Consider the following 19,730-nt stretch of genomic DNA (forward strand, 5'->3'; position numbering starts at 1 on the left):
GCGTAGAAAGCAAAGGGCATGGCTTTAAGGTGAGGAGGGGGCAACGTTTGAAGGAGATGTGCGGGGCAACATTTTTGCACAGATGGTGGGTGCCTGGAACACGCTGCCAGGGTCGGTCCTTGAAGCAGATATGATAGTGGCATCCAAGAGGCTTTTGGATGGACATGAGGATATGCAGGAACTGGAGCAATAAGAATTATGCACAGGTTAATAGAGATGCTCTTGGCATCATGTTTAGCTGAGACATTGTTCTTTTAGAAACATAGAAACATAGAAAAAGGTGCAGGGGGAGGCCATTTGGCCCTTCGAGCCAGCACCACCATTCATTGTGATCATGGCTGATCATCCCCAATCAATAACCCGTGCCTGCCTTCTCCCCATATCCCTTGATTACACTAGCCCCTAGAGCTCTATCTAACTCTCTCTTAAATCCTGTGGCAGGGAATTCCACAAATTCACAACTCTCTGGGTGAAAACGTTTTATCTCGCCTCAGTCTTAAATGGCTTTCCCTTTATTATAAGACTGTGGCCCCTGGTTCTGGACTCGCCCAACATTGGGAACATTTTTCCTGCATTTAGCTCGTCCAGTCCTTTTATAATTTTTTATGTTTTTATATGATCCCTCCTCATCCTTCTAAACTCCAGTGAATACAAGCCCAGTCTTTTCAATCTTTCCTCATATAACAGTCCCGCCATCCCAGGGATCAATCTCGTGAACCTCGCTGCCTCAATCACAAGGATGTCCTTCCTCAAATTCGGAGACCAAAACTGGACACAATACTCCAGATGTGGTCTCACCAGAGCTCTATACAACTGCAGAAGAACCTCTTTACTCCTATACTGAAATCCTCTTGTTATGAAGGCCAACATTCCATTAGCTTTCTTCACTGCCTGCTATACCTGCACGCCAACTTTCAGTGACTGGTGTACAAACTGTACTGTACTGCCCTTTGCTGTACTGTCCTAACTACCAAATAAATGAAACATCATGAAATTGTGGCAGAGATGTCAACGAGAATAGAAATTTCGAGAATCTCCTCTTGATAGTTGAGGAGGAAAAAGTGCAAAGGATTTGCAATTTTATAATTACCTTTGGTGGATTGTGAGTCGGTAAAGTTTAATTTTAAGTGCAAGTTACGTGAATAACAGGGAAAGCAGCCATTCAAAGGACGATGGACTGAGAAATGTTGATGAGAATGGTGAACATAAGAGGATTAATAGTAAGATTAAACGAGAACTTACCAGTTCGAAGTTTGATCGTTATTTTATGAGGAGTACGTTGAGGGAATACGTGAAGAACCCCACCAGGACGCATGCGTGTTATTCTTCAAAGCAGCGGTGTGAAATCACAGATAACTGTAATGACTTAAACATAGTAAGATTAGAGAAGAAATACCAGTTGAGTATATGATCATGGGTGGGAGCGGAGGGCACGTATTCCCTCAATGTACTCCTCATAAAATAACGATCAAACTTCGAACTGGTAAGTTCTCGTTTAATCTTACTATTTTACTTCGGAGTCACGTGAGTGACTACGTGAAGATTTCAAAGCTCTGTGATGTCATGCCGTGGAAACGAGTCCATGCATCACATCTGCCTTAATGACTGTAGGAGGAATTGTGTCAACATATTTTAGACATGAATCCGACATTGAAATCCATGAATTGATTAACACAAATTATAGCCCCTATTTATGGGGTAATTAAATTACAGAACTTAAATAGTTTCTGCAAATGTTCCAGGTTTAATGACTGGTTTATGATAAAATAGTTGGAATGTTTTTCCCCTGACCATCCTGCTGCCTTGAGGATTTGGTCCATTGGTACATCCAACTGCATAGCTGCCGATGTAGCTGCAGCCCTGGTGGAATGAGATTTAAAAATATTTGTATCCATCCCAGCCTGTATTAGAACCTGTTTCAGCCATCTTGAGATGGTCTGGACCGTCACTCTTTTGTGTGGTTGCTTATGGCTGACTAAAAGTGCCTTCTCATTGCCTCTGATGATTTTCGTGTTCTCCATGTATAACGACAAATGTCTTACTATACAGAGACGATCATCTGTTGGGTAAGACCTAAATTCTATATTGAGGCCTGCTGATCCCTGTCTGTTCTGCTTTACTAATTCATAAATATGAAACGTAATATTTTCAGATGAAGAAGTCATGTGTCCAGTCTTAATTTATGTAATGACTGTACCCTTTGTGCCGTGACCAATGCCATTAGCATGACTGTTTTTAATGTCAGTCTATGTAGGGACAGAGCTGTTGCTGGAGACCAATTCCTGAGCATCTTCAGGACAATACTCACATCCCATATTTGGGAGTACCTGGTTCTTGGGGGATTGGTATTAAAAATTCCCCTCATAAGTTTTGTTACCAGTGGGTGAGTCCCAGCAGAGTGACGCTCTGTTCCTTGCCATAGATAAGTTGATAGGGCACTTCTGGCGCAGTTGATGGCACTATAACTGAGCCCCTCATCATAATGGAGGCCTGCCAGGTATTCCAGAACAGACGGGATGTTCATATCTCTGTAGGTGATGCTGTTTTTGTGACAATACATCTCCCACTTCCTGATATAGACCAGATACTGTTTTTTGGTGGACTGTCTGTGGCCCACCAAAATCATGTTCACTGTTCGGTCCGTCAGTCCCAGCTGTAGTAGTGGTATTTTTAAACTCTACAAATTAATAAATTCAAATAGTTATGGCATGGGTGGCTATTCCTTGGTACGGGATGAACCAATAAGTCTGGTCTATTCGGGATGGTGATACATGGTTCTAATACCATGTTCAGTATCACTGGGAACCATGGTTGAGTAGGCCAATCGGGTACTACCAAAATACCAGACGCAGAGACTTGCTGTATTTTCCTTAATACCCGACTAATGAGGCAGAAAGGAGGGAATGCATAAATAAACAATTCCCCCCCCCCCCCCCCCTCCCCCCCCCCCCCAATGCAGCGAAAATGCATCAGTCGCCGCTGCCCCAGGGTCTGGTTCCCACGAAACATAGTTTGATAACTGGTGATTAAGCCTGGATGCGAATAGATCGATATCTGGTGTTCAGCAAATATCAGCAAATACTTTTTATTCAACATCCATTCGGTGTTTTCATTAAATTTGCGTGACCTGGTGTATGCCACTAAATTTAGTTTACCTGGTAGGTAAGTAGCTGATATCCAAATATCTCTCTGGATACACCACTGCCAAATTGTATTAGCCAGATTGTCACATGATGTCGATTTGTTTCCACCCATGTGGTTGATATATGCTACCACGGTCGTATTGTCAATCTGTAGTCTGACATGCTGGTGATATGACCCAGTACAATATGACTTTAGGCCATAGAATGCACCCAACATTTCCAGGTAGTTTATGCCCAGTGTTAGTAATAATGATGCCTCCTGAGCAGTCCATCTACCTCCACAGCTGGAGATGGAATTGGTGGCACCCCAACCAAGTGCACTGGCATCAGTTTGTAGCACCATGGAAGGGTTGCTGATAATGATTGGATTGAAACAAAGCCAAATGTTATCTGTTTCATTATGTTCTGTCTCTATCTGGACTATACATAATGGACGATTAAAGCAGTCTTGCTTACTTGAACTTTATTGTCTTTGTGCAGTCATCATCCGAACTGGGCCGCGCCCCCGGTGTCACCTCTAAACCAGTCCCCCGTACAACAGTACTTAAATAAACAATCCTATTGTTACATCTTTCTTTTTCACTTTTCAAGTTAGTCTCTTTCCCTTAGGTATTCTGTACAACACTTGTACCATATGCTCTGCTCGTTTACAACAGATCTAACAACATAAGCAATAATAAATCAACAGTTCAAAACATCCGTTTCCAACAAGTGCATAAACAACACATTTTCATTTCTTTTTTTTTTCATAGTCCATGCTCTAATCACTGAGTATAGTCTGTCAGGTAGCGGGGTCTGACAACTTGTCGACCTGACCTGGTGACCGTGGTGACAACTTGTCGACCTGACCTGGTGACCGTGTCTTGGTTCTCTGCTGGGCCATCTGGCGGTATGGCCGCCTCAGTCACTGTTGGTGTGGGTGTGTTTTGTGTTGGTGTGAGCGTGGTGAGATTGTGTCTGAGGTGGCGACGATTTCGTCTCAGAACACCTCCTGACTCTAACTCCACCTCATACGATCTATGGCTCACCTGTTGGACCACTCTCGCTGGTCTCCAACCCTTGTGTGTGTCACAGGGCTGTACTCTCACACTGTCCTCTCTTTTCAGAGTGTCCATGTCTTTTGCTGTGCGGTTGTAGTACTTTTCCTGTCTCTGTCTGTTGTATTTCAGTCCCTGTTCGTCATGTGTCACCTCTGGCTTCAGCAGAGTGTCCTTTGTGGGAAGCAGGGTCCTGGTCCTCCTGTTGTGTTGCTCCTTCCCCCGTGATTAACACATCATCTGCTATGACGCAGACTCCTGGGAGGCCCTCCAGGGCCTGCATGAGCTTTCTTTGGAACACTTCAGGTGCTGGGCTTATTCCCATCGGCATCCTTAGCCAGCGGAAGCGACCAAATGGGGTGGCGAATGTGGTAAGGAAGCTCGACTCTTCCTCTAGTTTGACATGCCAGAAGCCTTGCTTCACGTCGCAGACTGTGAATACTTTTGCCTTTGACATCTCCGGCAGGATGTCATCTATAATTGGGAGTGGATAGTGACTTCTTTTTAGTGCCCGATTCAGAGGTTTTGGGTCTATACAGATCCTCAGCTTCCCATTAGGTTTTCTCACTGCGACCATGCAACTGATCCAGTCAGTGCTGCGTTCCACTGGTGTGATTATCCCTCTTCTCTCTAGATCTTTGAGTTCCTCTTGTAGAGGTGTCATCATAGCTACAGGCACTCTGCGCTTTGGCAGTTTCTCTGTCATCTATCTCTATTCTATATTCACCCTCCATGCAGCCATCTCCGGTGAACACATCCTCAAACTCTTCATTTATTTTGTCCATGGTCATATGTTTGCCACTTTCTCCCTTTGTCACTGGGCTCGGCTCTTTCTTCACTATGTTGTCTATAGCCAGAATATTCTCGTACTGTACTTTGATCAACTTCATTGCCTCGCTGGCTTTTCTGCCCAGTACAGGGATTCTGCTACTCTGGTCAACCACTTGAAACTCTAGTCGGTACAGCTTGTTGTTTCTGGGGTTTCTGACCTTAACCTTACATGTACCCAGAGGAGTCAACTTGGTCTTGTTATACATCACTAGCACCTTCTCAGTGTGCTCTAACTGTGTGTCTGGGTTTAGTAGATCGATGGGGATGATATTACAGGTGGCCCCACAGTCTATCTGGAAGTCAACTGTATAACTGAAGCAAATAGAGAGGATGAAACTGTAAACCAGGTTAAAAACAGCCACAGTCAGGGCCAGCAGCTCTTTGCAGGAATGAAGATAGGGGAAAAGTTAGTCTCTTTCCCTTAGGTATTCTGTACAACACTTGTACCATATGCTCTGCTCATTTACAACAGATCTAACAACATAAGCAATAATAAATCAACAGTTCAAAACATCCGTTTCCACCTCTTCATTCCTGCAAAGAGCTGCTGGCCCTGACTGTGGCTGTTTTTAACCTGGTTTACAGTTTCATCCTCTCTATTTGCTTCAGTTATACAGTTGACATCCTCATAAGAGTCACTGTCACTAGTCTGCTCTGTAACTGCATGCACTTTCTTAGTTTTCCTACTGCTCTCTTGTCTCGATCTGCACTGAGCTGCAAAATGATTTTCCTTTCCACACTTCTTACACTTTTTTCCAAAAGCTGGGCATTTTTTCTTATTCCTCTCGTGTGTTCTACCACAAAACTTGCACAGTATCTCATTGTCTTTTTGTCTCTCTTCTGCCTGTTTCAGTGCATGTACCTCCTCCACTGTCTGTCCTTGCAGTGTTCTGCTATTCTCCCTTGACAGCTCTGTAGCTCTACAAATGTGCAGGCATGTCTCAAGAGTCAGCTTCTCTTCCCTGAGTAATCTCTCCCTCAGTGCTGAGCTATTTGTACCACACACAAGTCGATCTCTAATCAATGAATCTCTAATGTTCCCAAAATTGCAACTACTAGCAAGTATTTTTAAGTCTGTTACATAGCTGTCCACGTTTTCATTCAATCCTTGGTTCCTCATGAAGAATCGGTACCTTTCCACAGTCTCGTTCACCTTTGGGTTGCAGTACTTGTCAAACTGTATGATCATTGAACTCACTGTGGTCCTCGCTGAAGGGCTAGCACTCGACAAAGTTGCCCAAAGTTCTCTGCCTTTTTCTCCGATGAGATAGTTGAATAGCTTGACTTTTGTGTTCTCTTCGGCGTCTGGCATGGTAAGGTCTATGTACAGTGTGAACTCCTCCTTCCAACTTTTCCATGACTTCACCAAGTTCTTGGAGTCCAGGGGATTTTAGCCCTTCCATCGCTGTCAGCTAGCTGTTGTTTTTTTTCTTTGCCGATGCTGAAGGCTAACTGCTTATCTTTTGTGCTTTGTTGTGTCTTTGGTGTGCTGTTGGCTACGGGCCCACTGAAAACAAGCTACTGGCTTCAATTGTTCAACTGCATTTTCTTCTTTGCCGGCTTCTGTAAGGCTAACGTTAGCCTGCTGCTAGCTAGCTAAACTTTCACTTTTCTAGTTAATTCTGACAATTTTCGACGTCCACCGCTGCCACCATGTTTCATTATGTTCTGTCTCTATCTGGACTATACATAATGGACGATTAAAGCAGTCTTGCTTACTTGAACTTTATTGTCTTTGTGCAGTCATCATCCGAACTGGGCCGCGCCCCCGGTGTCACCTCTAAACCAGTCCCCCGTACAACAGTACTTAAATAAACAATCCTATTGTTACATTATCTATCCACCATTTTAGTTCCATTATAGCTTTGATTGGTAGCTTCATTGGTCTGTCAAAATGACCAGCATTGATTTTGAGTGCTTGTATTTTTGCTCTCTGTAAATTTTGGTAATGTAAAGGTCCAAATTGTGTGGCTGTAAAAGCAGCCACCATTTTGCCAATTACTTTTGCTACCAATCTGATGGACGGTTACTGATGTCAATGAGGTTATTCCAAGCCTCTATTAAGTCTATAGCCTTTCCCTTTGGCAAAGTCACCGACATGTGAACTGAGTCAATGGTGAAACCCCCAAATAGTCCATAGTAGTGGAAGGCGTTAATTTAGATTTAACTGGATGGATAATAAACCCGAGTTTTTCAAATAACTGTTTTGTGGCTGTTACAGTTTGTTTGGCCAATTCCAAAGTTTTGCCCACAATAAGTATGTCATCTAGATATGCCATGACCATGTGTTTTCGTTTCCGTAGAAACGCTAGGGCTGGTTTCAAAATTTTAGTGAACAGCCTGGGGGCTGATGTTAAGCCATTTGGCAGCGCTCTATATTGCCAACGCTGTCCCATCCAGTTGAATTTTAAGTAACATCTGTGGTCACCTCATATAGGCACTGAATAGTAAGCATTTTTTAATCGATGCTAGCCATGAAGTAACCTTTGGAAATCAATTGTTTAGCAGTAACAACGGTTTCCATTTTAAAATGAATATATTGTACAAATGTATTCAATTTGGTCAGATCTATAATGATGCGAAAACCACCATCTTTTTTGTTTTTGGTAAAGATATTGGACACGAATTCTAGCGGTTCGTGTTGGGATTTTTCAATTACCCCTTTTGCGTAAGGCCGCTCCAGTTCAGCATGCGCTTCTGATTTTTCTTTACCGGAAAGTACGTACATTCGGTTCGGTATATGTTGAACTGGAGGGCTGTACTTGTGTATAATTCTATTGTATATCCCTGGATACTGCTTAAAATATAAGTATCGGTAGTTAACATACTCCATGCATCCAGAAAGGAGAGTAATCTCCCCCCAACATCCATGCTCCCTGCAATTTGTAGGGAACCAGACCCACCTACCTCCATAGTTACCAGTGGCAGGTTTACTTCTTTTTGTAAATCCTTCGTTGATGTTGAGGCGTCGGTGTCTGGGTTTGTGGTTTGGTTGATGTTGGAGGTTTGCGTATCTTCCAAGAAGGCTGGTCTGGGCCATGGCCTAAGAAAGACTCATGTTTGGTGTACCGGACCTTCGAGCTTTCACCAGTCGGTCTTGTTCTACTGGTGGGTGCGTAAGGGTGCTGTCTATGGCCGTGTGTTGCAAAGCAGTGCCAGTGCATCCTGTTGGTCCTGCGACATGTCCTTCTCATCCACTGTGCGGGTGAAAGCTGTTATCCCCGCTGTTTAGGAGTTTCCATATACAATTATTTACTACAGGAACATTCAGGGATATACAGTTACCCGGTGTCAGGTGTCCTCCAGGTTTTGGCCAGTCTGGTCTGGCTGTATGAAGTTGGACACCATGTCCAGTAGATTTTCACGTCCCTGCACCCCCTGCACACTTGATTTCTGTTCTGCAAACCCCTCTTCAGGATCAGCCCAGAACTGACCCCCAGTACTCCCCTCTGACGAGGGAGAAGCACTGTGCAGCCCTACAAGAGGTGCTGCTGTGGGTTTTACATAGAGCCCACAGTGACTCAACTCCATCTCCTGGAGCCTGTCATGTTGGAGCAAATGCTCCACACACCGCTCCATCCGGCTCCAGCGCTCACGGTCGCTGGCCGCCCGCGGCTGCTCAAAGTCGGACTCATCTGAGTCCACGACTTTTATGGTTTTTTGTTTTGCCTTACCGCCCGGCCGCGGAGTGGATCTGGCCGGTGCGGAGGCGACATCGGGCACAGCTGATCCCATTATAGGTGATTCAAGTGCCGCTGGCCGCTGCTGGCCCACCAGCCTTGTCGCAGCCCTCGTTGGTTTCTTCAACTTTTCCATGCTCCCTACCTGTAATCAGCATGGGAAAACACAAAAAGACCGCAGAGTACTCTTACCTGCAGGTCCTGGTTTAAATTGTCGCTACGGGGGAACGTCGTTCCACCCCGCCTCCTGCCGTTTTCGACTTGTCAAAGTCGACGGCCCCATTCTGAATAGTCTCCCGCCCGGCCATGGTGTTCTGGCCGGCGCGGGAGCAAAAGTCGGCACAGCTGATCCCACTTACGGGGCTTGTGCCTTCAGCTGCTGCTGGCTCCCGCAACTTCGCGGTCCTCCCCAGCCAGCTTTACTCGCAACACTTGTGGACACTATTTTGTCCAGCTTCCCCCCTCTGTGTAAAAACAGCGCGGGGACAAAAACTACCGCAGAGTAAATCACTTACCTGCAGGTCGCGGTTTCAAACTTACCGCTGCGGGGGACGCTCCACCCCGCCTGTCGTTTCGCAAGCGTGAAAGTGATATGGCACACATGCGTCCTGGCGGGGCTCTTCACGTAGTCACTCACGTGGCTCCGAAGTAAAATCAAAGGATTTTTAGGCATGGTGGAAGGAGGTTGTCTTGGGTGCAGTTGTACCACTGCTTATTCAGGAAATGGGACAAGAATGATCCCAGGAATAAGTGGGTTAGCATATGATGAGTGTTTGACAACATTGGGCCTCTACTTGCTGGAGTTTACAAGGTTAAGAGGGAAACTCATTGAAAGTTACAGAATAATGAAAGGCATAGATAGAGTGGATGTGAAAAAGATGTGTCCATTGGTGGGAAAGTCTCGAACCAGAGTTCATAGCATCAGAATTAAAGGGCGCTCTTTTAGAAAGGAGAAGAGGAGGAACTTCTTTAGTTAGAGAGTAATTAATCTGTAGAACATTGCCACAAAGGGCTGTGGATGCTAAGTCAGTGGATATTTTTAAGACAGAGATAGACATATTCTTGGTTAGAATGGGGAAGACAGGAAAATGGAATTAGGAGGCAGAGATCAGCCATGATTGAATGGCGGAGTCAACTCGATGGGCCGAATGGCCTAATTCTACGCCTATAACGTGAAATTGACAGCTCAACTGTAGCTGGGATATATAAGCATTCTAGAAATGGACAATTGAATATGTGAGTCTTTCATAGCATACTTGGAGAGAATCAAAATATTCTTTGCAGCAAATAACATGTTGAAGTGAAGGAAGTACTGAAAACGCAGAAAGCATTGAAAACTCCTATCAGCAATTATAAGAAGTCTATGCTGTTGAATAATAATAATAATAATGGATGGGATTTATATAGCGCCTTTCTAATACTCAAGGCGCTTTACACCGCATTATTCATTCACTCCTCAGTCACACTCGGTGGTGGTAAGCTACTTCTGTAGCCACAGCTGCCCTGGGGCAGACTGACAGAAGCGTGGCTGCCATTCTGCGCCTACGGCCCCTCCGACCACCACCAATCACTCACACACATTCACACACATTCACACACAGGCAAAGGTGGGTGAAGTGTCTTGCCCAAGGACACAACGACAGTATGCACTCCAAGCGGGATTCGAACCGGCCACCTTCCGGTCGCCAGCCGAACACTTAGCCCATTGTGCCATTTGTCGTCCCGATTGCGCCATTTGTCGTCCCGTTGAAGGAGATTGCATGCTTACCAATCCGGTAATTCCACAGAAACCAAAGTTTAATTCACTGAAGTAAATCTGAATTTGGAAAACCACTTCAACTCACAACTATTTGAAAAAGTGGATGGTTTGGCATAAGAATAACTCCGTGCATTCATTACTCTCTCTTGTAATTGTGCTGTATGTCAAATGACCAAATGTGGATCTGCAATCATTTTTCAGTGGAAGATTTGATTTGTGCACCGATCAATGACGCTAGAAGTGGGGACATAGAAAGATTATTCCCAGTGCCCTGAGAAGACCTGTATTGGATGAATTTACTAGAGTTATTATTAATTTTGAATCTGACTCCAAATGAATTTTGAGTGTTTTAGAAATGGTATTGAATATTCCCGTCCAAAAGTTTTGTATTTTTATACAGGATACAAAAGAATGGGTTAGGGTAGCTTCTTGGAAGTGACATTTATCACAGAGAGGGGAAACAGTTGGGAAGATTTGTTCAGTTTGGTCTTTGAGTAGTATAACCTATGCAATGCTTTGAATTGTATCAGGCAATGCCTGGCATTTAAAGAACAGTAGTGTATGTATAGTAGGCTTTCCTCCCATATATCTTTTGAAATGGGTAAACCCAGCTCGTCCTCCCATGCTCGCCTATAAATCTCAGAAGGTGGGGAGTCAATATTTAGAAGAGTGTTATAAATGTGAGATATCAATTTACTTGTATCGGCATGTCTATTCAATCAATCGTCTAATATATCTGGGCCCATAAAAGGACAGGCTTGTGTATATGTTTTCACATAATCTCGGATTTGAAGGTATCTAAAAAAATTGTTGCCGTTCAAGTGATATTTCTCCTGTAGTTCTTGAAAAGAAAAGAGAGTCCCCTTCTTATAGAGGTCTCCCACAGTATTGATTCCCAGGTTCTTCCATTGAACAAACACCACATCTAAAGTAGACGGTTTAAACGAGGGATTGTTTGCAATAGGAAGAAGGAGAGACATGTTTCTCAATTTAACCTTTTACAGGAAGAATATGGAGGCATTGGAGATGGTACAGGAGTTTACCAGAATGCTGCCTAGATTAGAGGGTTTCAGCAACAGGAAGAGGTTAGATAAATTTTGATTTTTTTCTCTTGAATATTGGAGATGATAGTATACAAAATGATGAGAGGCACTGATAAGATAGGCAGTCAGAATCTATTTCCCAGGGTGGAAATGTCCAATACTAGAGGGCATAGATGAAGGTGAAAGGGAGAAAGTTTAATGGAGACGTGCGGGGTAATTTTTTTGCACAGAGAGTGGTTGGGTCTTGGAAGACATTGCCAAGGGTGGTGGTGTAAGCAGGTACGATAGCAGTATTTAAGGGGCTTTTAAAAAGGCACATGGAAGTGCAAGGAATAGATGGGTATGGATCACATACACGCAGATGAGATCAGTTTAACTTGGCATCATGTCCATCGCAACCATTGTGGGTCGAAGGGCCTCTTCCTGTGCTATACTGTTCTATGTTCTAATTCTCTATTAAATATTTACTTACTAATGAACCAGCCATTGCAATACGTGATGACAAAATGCTCTGTAATTCACTGGGATTTGCATTTCCATGCAGGAAATGTGCATTATTTAGATGGATCCATTTTAATTTTGATACTGCATCTGGAGAAAAATCACGTGTTCTGTTGTGATAGAATGATCCTTTGATCATCTGCCCACTTTATATCCTGAAGATGTCAACTAGAAACAATGCCTTGAAGCATAAACCACGGTAAAAAAAATAATTTGTAATAGATCAGAAATAAAGAAGCAGTTAAAGATTAGCATTTTGATGACAGTGACTATTTCTTTTACCATTATTCTGCTGCACATCTTCTCTTGCCCCCCTAAAATAAAAATAATATTCTCTTTATACTATCCAGTGCATGTGGCACTAACATTCCATTCCAATGAATGTCTTTGCTGGAAACATCCTCCCTTCTGCTTTTTCTGGGATGCTTTCTTTCACTTTGTCACCAGTACACAAACTTCTTCCCAGAATCCCGTGCCACCACAGGAAATTAAGGTTGTCAAGGGTTATGGGGAGATGGCGGGAAAATGGGATTAGGTGGCAGAGATCAGCCATGATTGAATGGCGGAGTAGACTCGATGGGCCGAGTGGCCTAATTCCACTCGTGAATAACTTGTGAACTTCTGAGATGCCCCACCTGTCTTTATGCCTTGTCTGTCTTATACCTTGAATCAAACATGTTTTTCCGGATGTACTTTTTGCAATTTGTGGTGGTATATTCTGTGCTGAATGTCGGTCTCACCACATGGGGGAAACTAAATGTTGATTGTATAGTCACTTTGCAGATCACTTCTGTTAATTTACCGAATAGCGAAAGGCCTGGATAGAGTGGATGTGGAGAGGATGTTTCCACTAGTGGGAGAGTCTAGGACCAGAGGTCATAGCCTCAGAATTAAAGGACGTTCCTTTAGGAAGGAGGTGAGGAGGAATTTCTTTAGTCAAAGGGTGGTGAATCTGTGGAATTCTTTGCCACAGAAGGCAGTGGAGGCCATCAATGGGTATTTTTAAGGCAGAAATAGATAGATTATTGATTAGTACGGGTGTCAGAGGTTATGGTGAGCAGGCAGTAGAATGGTGGGATTAGGAGGGAGATATAGATCAGCAACGATTGAATGGTGGAGTAGACTTGATGGGCCGAATGGCCTAATTCAGCCCCTATCACATGAATTCATGAACTTATGCATATATTCTTGTACATATTTTCAATATGTTATTATGATTTACAAGTATGAAAGAAATACAATCTCAAAGCAATCTTAAAACCTGGTATCAGTGCAAGAAATGAGCTTTTTCCATGTTAAATCAATAATAATCAAATATATTTTATTTGTACACCAAGAAAATTCTATCCTGACAATATATATATAATTGTATAATATATATTACAATTACAGGATTATATACAATATAATGTCAACCATGCATTTTGCATATGAAGCATTTGTGTAGACTTCTAAAAGTTGTTAATTCTTGTTCATTTCATCATCAGTATGGGGTCATGATTATGGATTTCTAAAGTTCATTTAATAAAATGAATATATCAGATACTGCTCAGCAATAATAACTGAAAATGAAATCTGATCTGAACCAAAATTAAACACCAAAATATTCAAGCCATGTGTACAAATCAAAGGCAACATCTGACATTAGCTTGACTGCCCTCCTGATTCAATGTTATCTCAGTATGCTTCGTTGTCCACTTCCCCTAGCTAACAATTTTCTATTCTACATCTTCCTTGATCCCCGTCTCCTTTTATGTCTCGTTTTCACACCTTACATTCCTTATCTGTGTCTCCCCCTGACTCTCAGTCTGAAGAAGGGTCTCGACCCGAAGCATCACCCATTCCGTCACTCCAGAGATGCTGCCTGTCCCGCTGAGTAACTCCAGTATTTTGCGTCTATCTTCAGTGTAAACTAGCATCTGCAGTTCTTCCCCACACCTGATTTCAGCAACACCTGACTTTAGCTTGAATATTCCTTGGTTGTTAACCTTTGAACAAGGTGATCTAACTTGCATATATTTCAATCCCTCAGCACCCCTCTCGCCCTGCCGATAGCCAAACAGGACAGCATGTTGGAAAAAGATACGTTATTTAAAGCTGCCTCGAGGAGCTTGTGCAAACAGAATTCACAAGAGAGACACTGCGCCAATGTTACGATGAACGGCACTTGTGGAGTTGAACAGGTAATCTCAAATATATTTATCTGAATACCAGTTTTATTTGGCAGCAACTATATTTTGGGGTGAAAAAACTGTAATAATGAAAGAGTTTGATATACTATTTATTTGCAGTACAGGAATGCTAAACCATTTTTCAAACATATATTCCTGCTATCTCGTTTGAAGTATTTTGACTTGATGTTTCAAATTACTAACTTCAATTTCTGACAAATATTTGATTTTGCATGGTGTGAAAATTGCTTATTTTAAATTGTCATTGATACCTTTGGCAGTCTGAAGAACGACAACTGGGGTTTCCAACAGATCTTTATTCAAAAGTTCGATTTCCAGTATACAGGTTCTTTAGACACGTCTGCCCACAATGGTGGTCAGCGCTGAACTAACGCGCGCAAGCTAAAACCGCGCGAAACAAGCGGCCCCTCCCGAGTCACGTGACCGTGGCTTTCGAACGCCGGGTTCGATCTCTGCGTACGCCAGCAGGCGCCGCTATATTCCATTGAAGTTGCCTGGTGGAACATCAAAGTTTTAATTCTTAGTTTAGTTCAGTTTAGTTTATTGTCACAATGAAAAGCTTTTCTTGGGTACTAACCAGTCAGCAGGGAGACAATACGAGGTTAATCCCCAGGATGGCGGGACTGTCATGTGAGGAAAGATTGGAAAGACTGGACTTGTATTCACTGGAATCTGTAAGGATGAGAGGATATCTTATAGAAATGTATTGTATTGTATTGTATTGTATTGTATTTTAATGACCACACAGCCAGGCTGGTGGAATTTTGGGTTATCGGCAGCGATACAATAATAAAGAACACACAACCACAATAAAAATGTAACACAAACATCCACCACAGCACTCATCACTGTGGTGGAAGGCACAAAAATTTGACCAGTCCTCCTCCATTTCCCCCCCGTGGACAGGACCAGAGTCCAGAGTCAGTCCAGGATTGGCTCTTCCTCACCGGAGACCGCGGCTTTAAGTTGTTGTAGGCCGCAGGCCGGCGGACGAGATTTAAAGTCCCCGCCGCAGCCAGAAGCACCGTAGACTGCAGGGCCGGCGGTCGAAGCTCCCCTCCAGGGGTGATGGTAAGTCCATGCCGGCCCCGCGGTAGAAGTTGGCTGCGTGCCGGCAGTGATGGCTTCTTCTTCCCCCGGGTCCCCCACGAGGGATCCCGGGCTGTAGACGCCGCACCAGCTGGAGCTCTGCAGACCGCGACTTCAGACCGCGGCTTCAGGCTGCCGGTATAAAATTATAAAAGGACTGGACAAGCTAGATGCAGATAAAATGTTCCCAATGTTGGTCCAGAAGACCAGAACCAGGGGCCACAGTCTAAGAATAAAGGGGAGGCCATTTAAAACAGAGATGAGAAAAAAACTTTTTCACCCAGAGAGTTGTGAATTTGTGGAATTCCCTATCACAGAAGGCAGTAGAGGCCAATTCACTGGATGAATTTAAATGGGAGTTAGATAGAGCTCCAGGGGCTAGCGAAATAAAGGGATATGGAGAGAAGGCAGGCACGGGTTACTGATTGTGGATGATCAGCCATAATCACAATGAATGGCGGTGCTGCCTCAAAGGGCCAAATGACCTCCTCCTGCACCTGTTTTCTATGTTTCTAAGTTTCTATGTTTAATACATGGTAATATTCGAACCATCCATAGTGTACAGATACATGATAAAGGAAATAACGTTCAGTGCAAGATAAAGACCAGTAAAGTCTGATTAAAGATAGTCTCAGGTAGTTCAAGTATAATGGAGACTATACTTCAAAGATATTTGACCAACTTTTACTGCTTAAATACATTACGGAGTAAAAATTAAGCCTTCTTTTCAGAAAGGCCTAAGATAGACACAAAGTGCTGGAGTAATTCAACGAGTCAGTCGGCAACTCTGGAGATATAGGATGGGTGGCATTTCGGGTTGGGACCCTTCTTCAGACTGAAAGTGGGGAGGGGGGTGGGGGGGTGGAGGGGGGTGGGTGAAGGGCTAGAGGCGAGAAAAAACCAGGACCATCAGGTCCGGACAAAAATAACATCAAGCAGGGCAGTGCATGGTAGGTCCATTGTAGGCTGGGGAAGCTGTGATCTCAAGAGAAACAATGTGGAGAAATGTGCAACTGGTAAAACGACTAGTGTGGAGAAAGGGGACAAGCGGAGGATGAGAGCGGTGGGGAAGTGTAAGTAGAAGTTACTTAACATTAGAGAATTCAATGTTCATACCATTGGGTTATAAGCTACCCAGTGAAATGTGAGGTTTTGTTCCTCCAATTTGCGTTTGGCCTCACAGTGGCAATGGAGGAGGCCCAGTACAAAAAGGTCAGTTAGGGAATGGGATGGGAGTTGAAAAGTTTGGTCAGCTCCCTCCATAACTCGCTGGTTAACTCATCCCTTCCCACCCAAACCACCACCTTCCCAGGTACTTTTTCCTGCAACTGCAGGAGATGCAATGCCTGTCCTTATACCTCCTCCCTTGACTCCATCCAGGGACCTTGACAGTCCTTTCAGGTTAGACAACGGTTCACATGCACCAACTCCATCCTCATCTACTGCATCCGGTGTTCCTTATGTGGGCTCCTGACCATTGGCGAGACCAAGAGTATACTCGGCGACTGTTTTGCTGAGCACTTGCACTCAATAGACAGGAGTAGGCCATTCGGCCCTTCAAGCCATCTCCGCCATTCAATGTGATCATGGCTGATCATCCACAATCAGTACCCCGTTCCTGCTTTCTCCCCATATGTCCTGACTCCGCTATCTTTAAGAGCCCTATCTAGCTCTCCCTTGAAAGTATCTAGAGAATCGGCCTCAACCACCCTCGTTCGACAAGGCCGACTGGATCTTCTGGTTGGCCATCATTTAAAATCCCCTTCTCATTTGAGTCTGAACAAGGGTTCCGACCCAAAATGTCACCCATCCTTTTTGTCCAGAGATGTTGCCTGATCTGCCGAATCACTCCAACACATTGTGTCTATATTGGGCATAAACCAGCATCTGCAGTTCCTAGTTTCTACACTTTAGCAAAGACCTGTTCAATGTTGCAAGCCAAGAATTGATTAGCACAGGTGTCAGAGTTGATGGGGAGAAGGCAGGAGAATGGGGTCAGGAGGGAGAGAGATAGATCAGCCATGATTGAATGGTAGAGTAGACTTGATGGGTCGAATGGCCAAATTCTACTCCTATCACTTAAGATCTTGTGATCTCAGAATATTTTCAGTAATGGAGGTAGACAAAAATGCTGGAGAAACTCAGCGGGGGAGGCAGCACCTATGGAGCGAAGGAAATAGGCGACGTTTGGGTCGAGACCCTTCTTAAACATTTCAGTAATGGAGGTTTGTTGCTCTGAACTTCTTCATGTTAATGCTGTGGCTCAAGGGGTCCCAATCTCACCTCTGAAACATGCGTGTGTAGGAGCTAAGTCCTTAGTTTAGGACTAAGATTCCATAAAGGCAGGCCATTTGACCCATTCTGTACATACTGTTTCCCAGGGGAGAAATCATATCCCATTTCCTCTTTCCTTATATCCCTGCAACCCCTCCAACCTATTCTCTCTCACACATGCTTATCAAGTTCTCTTTGATGCTTTTTGCCATTAACCCTCCCCCGGGGGTAACTTACAATGGGCTGTTGGTAGTGATTTACGAAAACCTACCTGATAATTTTGGGAATTAGTTGGAAAGCAAGAAACCCAGAGCAAAGCTAAGTGGTCACAGAGAGAATGTGCAGACTATCCATGCACTGCACTGGAGCCATGATTAAACCTGAAATGGCAGCACCAGTAGCTGCAACATGGTGCTGTCCTATTCTAAATACATGGGGACAAATTTCTAGAAAGATGCTGAAAGAGTTCAACTCTACCAGAAATGTATCCTTTACATTACAGCAATTTCCAAAGTACCACTAAAGCAATAAAATGTTGGGGCATCTTCGAATTGTCCCCTTCTCTCCGCTTTCATCCATGTCCACAAAATGTTAAGAACTTGTATGGAAAGGAAGGTCACATCAAAGCATCTATTGAAATAGATAGACACAAATAGCTGGAGTAACTCATCGGGACAGGCAGCATCTCTGGAGAGAAGGAATGGGAGATGTTTCAGGTCGAGACCCTTCTTCAGACTCCAAATTAGACCCGAAACATCGTCCATTCCTTCTCTCCAGAAATGCTGCCTGTCCCGCTGAGTTATTCCAGCTTTTGTGTCTATCTTCGGTTTAAACCAGGATCTGCAGTTCCTTCTTACACATCTATTGAAATAACTCAATTCATAGAACAAAAGAATACAGTGCTGCAAATACTGGTTGGCTGAAATAAATGCTGGAAACAGCACACAATCTTGCATAGAGAAACAATTTATGATTTTGGATCTACTGCCTTGCGTTGAGTATTGTAATATTGCAATTCTGGTTACGTAGCCAAAAATCTTGAATATTGATTTGCCTACTCTTGGCAGGAGCCTATTTGGGTACACCTGATCTATTCCCCTAATGATTTTGTACAACTCTATAAGATCACACCTCAATTCTCCTCAATTCTCAATTCTCCCTCGAGTCCTGGCAACATCCACATAAAACTTCTCTGCACCCTTTCCAACGACAAAATCTTTCCTATAACATAGTGCCCAGAGCTGAACACAATACTCTAAATGCAGCCTCACCCACGTCTTACACAACTGCAACATGAACTCCCAACTTCTATATTCAATACTCTAAATGACAAATGGCAGTGTGCCAAAAACTTTTTAACCACCCTATCTACCTGTGATGAGATTTTCAATAATAATAATAATAATATATTTTATTTATGGGCGCCTTTCAAGAGTCTCAAGGACATGACTAGTACACAAAGTAAAGACAGAATTCAATACAAAACACAATATGAGGCAATTAATGCACAGATGAAAAGGGAGGGGGACGTGGGGCTAAGGATAGGCAGAGGTGAAGAGATGGGTCTTGAGGCGGGACTGGAAGATGGTGAGGGACACGGAATTGCGGATCAGTTGGGGGAGGGAGTTCCAGAGCCTGGGAGCTGCCCTGGAGAAGGCTCTGTCCCCAAAACTGCGGAGGTTGGACTTGTGGATGGAGAGGAGACCGGCTGATGTGGATCTGAGGGACCGTGAGGGTTGGTAGGGGGAGAGGAGGTCAGTGAGATATGGGGGGGCCAGTTGGTGGAGGGCTTTGTAGGTGAGGATCAGGATTTTGTAGTTGATCCGGTGGGAGATGGGAAGCCAGTGAAGTTGTTTGAGGACTGGAGTGATGTGATGCCAGGATTTGGTGTGGGTGATGAGTCGGGCGGCTGCGTTCTGGACCAGTTGGAGTCGGTTGATGTAGGTGGAGCTGATGCCAAGGAGAAGTGAGTTGCAGCAGTCCAATCGGGAGGAGATGAAGGCATGGATGAGTCTTTCAGCAGCGGGAGGTGTGAGAGAGGGTCTGAGTTTGGCGATGTTGCGGAGATGAAAGAAGGAGGTTTTAATGACATGGCGGATGTGAGGCTCAAGGGAGAGGGTGGAATCAAAGATCACGCCAAGGTTGCGGGCCTGGGGAGATGGGGAGACAGTGGTGCCGTCG

The 19,730-nt window shown here is 44.1% G+C and overlaps 1 protein-coding gene across 1 annotated transcript in view; it reads left to right on the plus strand.

The window, feature by feature from the left end:
- myo16 (myosin XVI) overlaps positions 1-19,730 on the plus strand; it is a 245,770-nt gene that overhangs the window by 83,080 nt on the left and 142,960 nt on the right. Inside the window, exon 9 of the mRNA XM_033022212.1 lies at positions 14,027-14,177. Within this exon, the coding sequence (XP_032878103.1) occupies positions 14,027-14,177 (151 nt within the window). The remainder of the gene's footprint in view (positions 1-14,026; positions 14,178-19,730) is intronic.

Source organism: Amblyraja radiata, chromosome 6, assembly GCF_010909765.2.
Source record: "Amblyraja radiata isolate CabotCenter1 chromosome 6, sAmbRad1.1.pri, whole genome shotgun sequence".
In the NCBI taxonomy this organism is placed as follows: Eukaryota; Metazoa; Chordata; class Chondrichthyes; order Rajiformes; family Rajidae; genus Amblyraja; species Amblyraja radiata.